The sequence below is a fragment of the Galeopterus variegatus genome, unplaced genomic scaffold (genome assembly GCF_000696425.1).
Source record: "Galeopterus variegatus unplaced genomic scaffold, G_variegatus-3.0.2 Scaffold17366, whole genome shotgun sequence".
NCBI lineage: Eukaryota > Metazoa > Chordata > Mammalia > Dermoptera > Cynocephalidae > Galeopterus > Galeopterus variegatus.
This window is the reverse complement of record NW_007743477.1, coordinates 4,165-15,674: the sequence shown is the minus strand read 5'-3', so window position 1 is coordinate 15,674 and position 11,510 is coordinate 4,165. Positions and strand designations below refer to the sequence as shown.

Here is an 11,510-nt window from a genome sequence, read left to right as displayed (position 1 = left end):
AAGATACAAGAATGTCTTTAATGAAAACAAAATGAAGATACAAGAATGTCTTTAATAAGTGATGGATAGTAAAAGGCTTCCCTTCAATTTTAACATTAGTGTTTGGCAATATAAGAACAGTGATCCAGACTTCAGGCACTTATACTGAACAAGGAACAAATCAAAGTGGAGATCAAAAGGATAATTAACAGTTGAACATCTTTATACTGAAAACAAGGAAAACATTTCTAGTTTCCCATGCGTTTTACACATTAATGCTTCCTAAAGTCTAACCATATATAATAAACAATGGTCTATAACATACTTTATTGTACATACATTCTACATTGAACTTCAAATAGGAAGTTTGAACAGATTTCTCCGTATCCTGTGTAGGGCGCCTTTGACCTCTTTGTTCCTCAAGCTGTAGATCATGGGATTGAGCATGGGTATTATCACAGTGTAAAATACAGAGGCCATTTTATCACTCTCAAAGGAGTGACTGGACTTGGGCTGCACATACATAAAGAACAGAGTCACGTATAATATAACTACGACTGTCAGGTGAGATCCACAGGTGGAGAAGGCCTTGTGCCTGCCCCCTGCAGAGTTCATCCTGAAGATAGTCACAAGGATGAGTATGTAAGACACAAGGACTACCAGAAGAGATGAAACCAAGTTAAATGCTGAAAAGATCAATATTATCAGCTCAATTTCACGTGTGCTTGAGCACAGCAAAGTTAACAAGGGAAGACTGTCACAGTAGAAATGACTAATGATGTTATAGCCACAGAAGGGTGAAATAAAAATTTTTATGGTGGTTATCAGTGAGAGAAAGGCACTGTAGAGATAGGGAACTGCTACGAGCACCCAGCATAGTCTTCGTGACATGACGACTGTGTAAACCAGAGGGTTACAGATGGCCACATACCGGTCATAGGCCATTGCCGAAAGAACAAAAAGTTCACTGATGATGAACATGATAAAGAAAGCTAGCTGTGCAGCACACCAATTATAGGGGATTGTATTGAGATTTGCTACAAAATTTGCCAACATTTTGGGTCCCACAGCTGTTGAATAGCCAAGATCAATGAAAGCCAGATGTCTGAGAAAAAAGTACATGGGTGTCTGGAGCCTGTCGTCAATCTTAGTGAGGATGATCATGCCCAAGTTGCCCACCATTGCAGTTACATAAATGATGAGGAACAGCCCAAAGAAGGGAGCCTGCAGCTCAGGACGGTCTGTGATTCCCATGAGAATGAATTCTTTGAGCAGTGTTGTATTGTGTTCATCCATCCAGGCCATTAATTAAGCTTATTTTGAGAAGAATACAAAGTCATCTTGGGTTTCAGGAGATATCACCTATTAAAATTGTAGTATTCAAACCATTATATTTAAGATATGTCTTTTATTTTTTTTCAGATAAAGCAATTTAAGACATGACTGACCTTGCCATTGAACCTAGAACAAAATTTAGAAACCATTACAACATGAACTATATAACAGCCATTTTATTTTTGTGTCATATAAAGGTTATCATTACAAGGTGTATACAGTTTCTTTATTATTCTGTCAGTAATATATGATTACAAAAAGTTTGGTCTAGAGTACGAATCCTGATAAATTTTCAATTATTTTTTCATTGAAGACTACATTTAATTAGATAAACCATATCCAATTCTTAGAGGAAATTATAATAAAAAACAATTGACCTCTCAGTCTCACCCTGGAAGCTTCATTCTCAATCCCTGAAGGAAACCACTACTAATTCATTTAACAGACTTTTATTTACTTCTTCTCTTTGTATTTCTGTATGTCTGAATGTTGTTCTCATTCAACTATCCATTTGATCTTTAGTATTGTATTCTCACTCCACTGTGCTTTTATGTGTTTTAAACATTGTTTAATGGTGTTTTGTAACGATAGGAAGTCATCTAGCTTGGTTGTTGGAGTTCCTAACATCCACACACTACATAACACGTCATACTATTCCCCTAGAGCAATGTATCCAAAACTTCAACACTTCAGTGAAACCGTTCTGATTTTTTTATATGTTAAAGATAATGTAAGTCCCATGCCTATAGTTTATTCAGTCTGCAGTCTGACAATGAATGACTAGCAGGTATTCCCACATTTGGTTTGACCTTAGCAATAATATCTCTAAAGAGATGTGTTTAATGTGCATTTAAATGGTGTGTTTTAATAGTACATTTTAAGCTAAGTAATAATTTATTTAAACATATTTGTTAATTTACCACTTCAAATGATCAAGAAATCTACTACAAATATACCTATCCTACATGAGAAATATAAATCTCCAGTTGGAAATGCCAAAAAGGGTGGGGAAACTATCAATTTTTGAATTATATAGATGAAATAAAAGGAATGTAATCAGGTGCAATAGAACTAGGCATTATATGATTAATTTGATATACTCAAATTTTTCTTATTTAAGAAAATACAATATGAACAAGGCAAATAATTATGTGATCCAAATAAAAATACAATATGAGCAAGGCAAATAATTATTTGATCCATCAAGCCAATTGGACATGGCATTTATAGGAATGGAGTATATTTACTATATTTTATTTTCTTCTATCTTTATTTCACTTTCAATCAAGTATACCTCAAATATTTTGAATTAACAACTCTAATTTGAAGATTACATTTTCTCTGCTTCTACTTTTAAGACTCTTTTCCCCTCTAAATTCTTGTAAAGGCATGTACTTACAAGCTTTCATGAAAAATGGTTATCTACATTCTGCACAAACTGTTCTAGAGTCTTAACAAATGATTACTACAATGTGATTCACTCTAGAAGACCAGCAAAATACTGATTTCCAAAAAAATATGATATAATAAAAAAACGTATTTTAGAACCAGCATTACACGTATATCGATATAAAATCCTAAACAATACTAGAATGTCATTGATATCAATTTTTAAAATGTTTAAGAACTAGAATGCACTACATTCAAGTTGCTTTAATCTGATGTTTGGCTGAGAAAATTAACTCTGGAAAATCTATAAATAGAATTTACAATATTATCTGATTGAATTGAAAAAAAAATGGATATTTGAATAGCTGAAGAAATACCACCATTAAGAATGGTCAAAACAATAAAAATTTAGAATAGAAGGGAAATTTCACAACTTGGTAGAATATTATTAAAATTAGAGTGAACCTATTTTTAAGAGAAGAAAATTAGAACTTTATTGGAAAATATTACGGAAGTCCTAAATATATTAGTAGAAATACTACGTTCCTGAGTTGCATAGCTCAATGTTATTAATCTGTCAATTTTGCCCCAATTGATCTATTTGCCTTATGTGTTTCCAATCTAAATCTTATCAGGGGATTTTGTAGAATTTGATACTGATTCTAATATGTAAATGCAAAATGTAAGTGATAAAAAGTAAGTAAGACACTCTTGAAAAAAACATGAGCTTCCAGATATTAAGAATAATAAATCTAGAATTATTGACACACTGTGAAATTGACACAAGAATGGACAAATAATCAATGGAACATAATAGGGAAATCAGAAAAAGACAAATGATTATACAGAACCATGGTGTAGACACGGGTATCATGTATGGCAAATAGTCTATTCAATAAGAAAAGCTGGAGAGAATTATCCCAATAGAAGATCATGAAATTGGATGTTCAGTTAATCCATATAATAATCAATCCTAGATAGATCAAGACTTAAAAAAAAAGTTTAAAACTTTTGTAGCCTTAATTACGTGAACGTCTGCAAGTCACTAAATGACAATAAACAACAATAAAATATATATATATATATATATAAATTCAAGGTTAATTAGGCAGAACACACCTGCCCAGAAAATCTACTCTACCCAAAAATCTACTCACAATGTTAAAAAAAAAATACTTACAAAAAGTAAAAATCACGACAAGAAAACAACAACAACAACAAAAAGTTAAAGTCTGATAACTTAACTTACAAAAAATTATGTCAAGGGCTGGCCCAGTGACGCACACTTGGGAGCGCTGCGGCGCTCCCGCCGAGGGTTCGGATCCCATGTGGAGACCGGTTCCCACTCACTGGCTGGGCATGGTGCGGGCGCGACACCGAGGGTTGCGATCGCGTTGCCGGTCCCCGGTGCGGGCACGACACTGAGGGTTGCGATCCCATTACCGGTCAGTAAAAAAAGACAAAAAAGGAAAAAAAAAATATGTCAAGAGAAAGAAATTGTCTACAGAAGTTTGAACAGCTTGGCAAATCTTTTCATCCCAACAGCTACTGCATTTTAATTTTACAAATCTTTGCAGTTCTTCTGAAACTCGACTGAGTTTTAGGTTCCCTTCCCCCCACCACTGCCCCAGCACTGACTAGGAGAAAAACAGGGAAACTGAACAACAAGCCTTACTCTTATCTGATGGCAGAACAAACTCCAGAGCTCCACCAAGAATTGGGGAATGGATATGAAGCCTAAGGATACTCTCCCCATGCAAATTAAAAAAAAAATAATAATAATCTCTACTAAGTATTTTATATAATTTTGAAAATAGCCTCAACTGTGAGAAACAGGTCTGTCAAACTGAGAACATTGTGCTGCCACTCAAAAGAGGGAGAGGAATCTTTAGCTGTAAAAAATACATTGGATTCAGCCATCTCTGGGTGAGTTAGCCTCAGCAGAAATACATACACATATTAATTATTAAAAATTACAAAACAAAAGAACAAACACCCATATTTTTCTGATGTAGCAGAGCTGATGCTGATTTCAATGAGCTCTTGTTTATATTTCTAATCTTTATTATGAAAAATGTACCATATTGTCTCATTAGAGAAACAATAACTGCAGTAAAGGGGCATTTGTGGAAGAAATCAAATCAGTACAAATCTTTCCAAATTACAACTTTGGAATCCAAAAAAATGTGCAACTTGGCAAAACCTTCTAGGCAAATACTAAATTTATGTAACTTCATAAAAGATGTACAGTGTTATACTCATAAGCATAGGGCTCAAGCTCAATCCCAAAGCCACTATATGTTGTTTGTGATAATTCTTGTAGATTTTACTTAAGCTGTATTTCTTCAAAATAATTATATCACATTATGCTAGATTCTCAAATCTCCGGGCAAAATCCCATGGGTTGAGATATATGATTTGTGTGTGCCTGTGCCATGTGACTGAGACCTGGGAAGAGATATGGGAAATTCTCCTACTGCCTTCTTTCCATCATCCCAAAGTACTTTTCTCTATTCACTTATGATTCGTGTGATTTATAAAATGAAAATCAGGATGAAAAATGTTCTTAATGCATATGGGTACATTATGAGACAGGAAAGGAAACTTAGAAGAGCAAAGCTAGAAAGTGTTTAAGGTGTATTTGAGACAAAATAAGAAATGTACTTGAATATTTGGTCTCTTCCTTCAGTTCCTGGCACAGAACACTTAAAATCCTATAATTTCCTGGGTAATTGGGGTTGTAGCAGAATCTTTTTTAAAAATTGTTTGATCTTTGACCCAAGTTTCTTATCCAGGGCTACTGAATCACTTGATGAAAAGTGAGTCAGATTAAACTGTCTGTTAAGGCTTTTACATACATTATATGAACAGAAAGAGAACATCCAAGCCTAGAACGATAAAGTGTATAAGGTGTAGCAAGTTCATGCGTGTATAAGGTATAGCAAGTTCATCGATATTGGAACAGAATACATATATCTAATTTATAATTCTTCCAAGGATTAAATCTCCCTGGTCTTTTAATTGTACTGAATTTAAGCTCAGTTTTACCCCCATTAGAGATATATTAGAAGTTACTTCCAAACCCTGAGCCTCACCATCAAAATGAAAACAAGTGTAAATTTAATACAAAAAATAGTAGGGACAAAGGCATCCTATTATTGTGGTGTGGTAAACATGTTAGCCATGTTCAAAATGTCTTGTATTTTACTTGAAATTTGCCATTACTTCTTACTGCAAATATCACTGTACCAAACCATCTGTCTCCTCATCTCTTATCATTTGTGCCCACGTCTGACTTGTTCTGCAGACATGGTAGACTTCTGATGGTATGCTATCTGCTTTGAACATCAAGTGCTTTCTTTATTTTCCTGAAGGCAAAGTGTCTAGAGAGCTTGCTCAGACCTTAAGCAAGGCAGCTTACAAGAGCCTGGGACTTAAGGTGTCAAGGAACAATATTCAAACAATGAGGGAGAGGAACCAATGGATAAATATTAAAGTTCCCCTGGCCTTCCTTGGAGAACACCAAGAGGATTCTGCAGGACATCTCAACACATCTTAAGGTATTGGATCCCAGTGCTTACGGCAGTAACCTATTCTTTGTTGCCCACTTTATTAGCTTTATACTTTCTTTGTCTCACTGCCCCATTTCCACATTCATCCTTCCTGAAATCACCTACCAAATAACATTATTTAACTAAATTCATGCATCAGGGACTGCTCTTGAGGGAATTTACAATCTGCCAAGCACAGTCTAGGATGGTATTAGTAAAGCAAGGCCACATATGGCCTCAAATGAAACTCTATGGATGCAAGATAAGAGACAATGATAAGATGACATTGCTAAATAACTGGAATCCCTACCAGAAAAACTACTAGTATTTCAGTCATAGACATTCATTTAGCATCAGAACCTAACACATCAGCATTTTTTTTTTTAGACAGCTTTCCAGGTGGACCTTTCAAATGTTCACTACCTCTTCAGAATGTTTTTTGGTTAGAATCCCAGTATAGTGCAGAAACAATAACAAATAGAAAAAGTGTCTCTTATAAATGTCAAAGAACATAAAAATAATATTAAAATCACATTATAATTCCATATAACATAGTTATGAAAAGAGATTGCTGATGTGCATGGTATAGTGTACTAAGTCTAGCATTAGTGACTATGCCCATAACACCTTAATCCAAAGATGAGTGTGAAGAATAGCCACTGGGGTTTATCTAATAATCATGATGACCAGCTCCAAATACTCACATAAGTGGAGTGGGTCTTAGTTTTCCCGCATAATTACTAACCTGACTGCAATCAGAAGTATTTATGAGAAACTCTCCTTTTTGAAACATGCTCCTGGGAGGTTAAAGGCAATTTCTTTGTTATTCTGAAAACATCTGAGAAAAGTAAACAACGTCACTGGGTGGTTTTTAATTATTCAGGGCACATCTGATTTCCCTATTGAGAAAATGTTCTTTTATTTGCAATTCAGCTGATTTTGTTTGCTATTAATTTGTCCAATCCCTCTCTGATATCTGAGTTTAAGTATATTATTTGTTGGATGCATGCTTTAATCACTTGTAAATTACTTCAACATACATTTCCACAGTGGTTTTGGCCAAGCTTTATATCTATGGATAATGATAGAACTCTATTTAAACATGTCCTACAGTGATTTTAGATACAGAAAGGATAGAAAAATGAATATGAGTGTAATTCTTATTTTTGTTTCCTTTTTTGTCTTAAAGAACTAAAAGTTAATAATACCCTAATTCCATATGCCATGATTATCATCAGTCCTCATCTTCCATCCTCACTTCAAGTCTCCTTTTATACAAACATTCCTTGTATACAAAGTTGATATGTTCCTTAAAAGGGAACACATCCTTCTAAAAACATGTTATTCATGCGTTAGTGTGTGTAAATATGTTGTTACATGTCTCATTTTGATAGCTAACCTTCTCAGTCAAGTATTTGTTGCCAAACTATATTCATTTTACTACATAGACATGGATATTTTGCTGAATTCTACTGAATAAAATTTCTCTAATCTGGGTCTGCCATCATTTAATATGTTTGTTTCCATGGCTGCCATTTCCTGAATTATACATTTATAAGAACAATTGACAGGTTTGTGTGTGTCACCACATTGCTCCATGAATGAACAATTTTGTAAAATGTCTCCAGGAGTAAGTTCCTGATTCAGGTAAAATAAAGAAGTTTAACTTATTTAAATAAGAATGGGTCTATTGCAAGAATATATTTATTAATATACATTCCACTACCAGTACATGAGACTATCATACTCCTGACATTCAACTTATAATTATGTTCTGTAAATGCATATTGTAAGGGAGTGCAATAAATAATTATATCAGATTAAATTTTGTAAAGTTAAATTATTTTACTTGCTTCGACATATTATTTTATTGATTAATTCAATACTAGCATGGATTTGAAACAGAAAAATTTTTTAAGCACAATCCATATCAACAATAACAAAATTAGAGATTATAACATCAACAAATAAATAAATATTTTAAATATAGTTTTAATATGTGTGTCTTGAAAGATGATAAGATGGAAACTTTTGAATAATGCTGATAAAGTAGTTGAAATGACTTAAAATAATTGAAACACACACTGTAGCACAGATGGAATGGCTGGTCACCAATTTTTTTCTTTTATTTGCCTCCAGGACACATGGATGAATTATTTATCATCCTTCTTGCAGCTGGCTGTGGCAAAATGTGTGAGTTCTAGCCTCACTCATGTGGGATCAGCATCACACTCAGTGGAAGCTGCACTTTCAATCTCTTTGTGCTTGTCCAGAATGGCTTTACTCAGTATCTTTCTTTTTCACTGAAATTTTAGAATGCATAAAAAACTCCTTTCACTTAACAACAAGAATTTAATCCAATTGACAAATGGGCCAAGGGCATTAATAGGAATTTCTTCAGAGAGATATACAAAAGGCAAATAAGCACATGAAAAAATGCTCAATATTAGGCATTATGAAAATGTAAATCAGAACTACAGTGTTATACCACAAACAGCAACAGCAAATATTTGTGAGAATGTAGATAAATTGGTACCCTCCTGTATTTCTGCAGAGAATATAAAATGTAAAATCACTCACCTGCTATAGAAATAGTTTAGAAATTCCTCAAACAGTTAAACATACAATTAACATATGACCGCACAATTCCAATCCTAGGTGTATACCCAGATGAATTGAAATTAGTTAATAGAACAAGGACACAAACATACAACACTTTTCACAACAGCATTTTATATTTTGCCTATATAATCATCATGCATTCTTTGTAATGTATGTGTCTATAGCATGCAATAAAATAACTGTCTTCTTATCTAGTTTATGATAGCTTTTGGTTTATAGAAGTTTCAAATTTTGTGTAGTCACATTACTTTATGCTTGCAAACCACCAAATTTAAAAAATACATGTGTAGTCACTTTACTTTGTGCTTGCAAACTACCAAACTAAAAAAGTATATAATTAACTAAGGGGATTCTACCAATCTTAAGAGTTCTGGTAAATATTAACAATGTAACTATGTATTTTTCTAAAATTAAATGTACTTGTTTTTCACAATGGATATTACATAGGAGTACAATTGACTTTACACATTCATATTAGTCAATCTTCATTTTTTACCATATAAATCATATTTTATAAAATGTAAATTCTTTGTACAGCCCTTCCTCTTTCTATTAATCCTTGTCATCCTATCACATTTTCTCCTTTATCATAGGTAAATCCTATCTATCATTTCTCATTTACATGCAGATTGTCATTGTTTAACTATATATTTATATATTCATAAACAAAAAATACTCTAAGCTTGAAGATTTTTATTTTTTTATTTTATTTTTTTTGTCCTTTTTGAGACCGGCCACACCGTGCTCAGCCAGTGAGCGTACCGGTCATCCCTATATAGGATCCTAACCCGTGGCGGGAGCGGTGCTGCACCCTCCTAAGTGCACCATGGGCTCAGCCCTTGAAGATGTTTTAAATACATATGCATGATATACTCCTGAATATCTTATTTGAAAATTTATTATTTTTTTAATCTTGGGTGCTTGTTTTTGAACTCATCCATATTAATTCACTTAGCTACATATTATTCTCTGATTTGGCTGAATATATACACTTATTAGATATTTGCAAATTGTTTCCCAAAGTGCCTGTAAATTTTACATCCCATACCAGCACAGTAAGAATGTTTCCTTTACACTATCACCTCACTTTCACATTGAAGATAGTAACTTTGAAATTTATGTCAATTTTATGAGTATAAGATGGTTTTATATCATGTTACATTTACATATTCCAAATCATTATTAAATTATATTCCTTGTCCATAGCAGGTTTTTTCCTTTGTAAACTGTATGTGTAGTACCTTGTTCATGATTCTACGGATTTTTCATACATTATTTATTAATTCAACAGATGCATACTTGTATCTGTTTTTTCAAGTATATGGTTTGTTCTCTTAGTATAAACATTTTAAGGATAACATTTATCATTCCTTTTGATTTGGACTTTTTTTAGGGTCCTTTCCATGCTTAATTATATTCACAATGCATACACACACATTCACAGGGTTGGACCTTATTAGCATGATTTGGATATCCATAGATTATTGGATATCAATGACCTTGACTTAGTTTTGACATTTGAAGGAAGGATTATTGTGATATCAAAACGGAGAGACCTTTAAGTGGGAAACAATAAATTCTTAGTTTTTGTGTAGAAATATATTGTGGTAGGAGATGCTCAGTTTTTTACAGTTCAAGAGTTATTTAAATTTTTAATGTAATTTCAAGAAATCATAATTTTGTTGTACTCTGTGTTCTAGAGATATTGTCTTGTGATTAACGAATAAAGGGAAGTCTTGAGGAAGAGATGAGTTCACAAAATGATAATTAAAAGTTATGAAATGGGATGAAGGAGGGAAAGAAAACACTACCACTGAAACTTACCTGTGAAGAAGACAGGTCATTGTGATTAATATAAGGTCTGCTGAAAGCAGGGTTAAATGTGAGTGTAGGACTGATCTTTTGTATACCTTCCTTCTTGGGTCTGGGCAGTGAGGAATGGTGGCATCTGTAAGAGCATCACAGAGTGGTAGGAACCAAAGGAAAACAGAGCCAAAAGCTGAGCAGGAGCAAGGCCTATTGAGAATCCAATAATTAAGGGGCCTTAGTTCTGGGAAGATTTGTATCTGCCAGCCAGTTGTATCTTACTCTGAATTGTGATTTTTTTTTCTGGTTTTGTTGAGTTTATGTATAATCTTGATAAGTAAAATGTCTAATTTCTATTTTCTGTGAAAGAATGACATAATCGGTTTTATGTCTATGCTCTGCACAATATAGTAAAAGAGGCAGCAGCACATCCTCACCAATCAGCCCAAGAGTGACACATAGAAATTTGAGCACTTTATCTGTAGTGTCTGAACCTTAGACAGTGATTAGATGGTTGCAAATGCAGAGACCTAAAGACAGGGAAGTTTACTTTGAACTGGGGTCAGACCCAAACAACTCCATGGAAAATGGTCTGAGCTTGTGTGAGCAGTGGCTTTTTTTGTGGATTAGATACTGTTTGATCAAGTTAATCAGATAAAACTGTAATATTATTTATGACTACAGCTATGAGAGCCTATATAATTCAAGTTATATGGAGATAAAAGAAAATGATATGCAGCATTTTATTTTATTTATTTATTTATTTATTATTTATTTTTTTTAAAGATGACCGGTAAGGGGATCTCAACCCTTGGCTTGGTGTTGTCA

The 11,510-nt window shown here is 33.5% G+C and overlaps 1 protein-coding gene across 1 annotated transcript; it reads right to left on the bottom strand.

The window, feature by feature from the left end:
- Nucleotides 1-333: 333 nt before the first annotated feature.
- Nucleotides 334-1,275, bottom strand: LOC103582689 (olfactory receptor 8K3-like). The gene has a single exon (XM_008564213.1). The coding sequence runs from the start codon at nucleotides 1,273-1,275 to the stop codon at nucleotides 334-336; it is 942 nt and encodes a 313-aa protein (XP_008562435.1).
- Nucleotides 1,276-11,510: the final 10,235 nt, after the last annotated feature.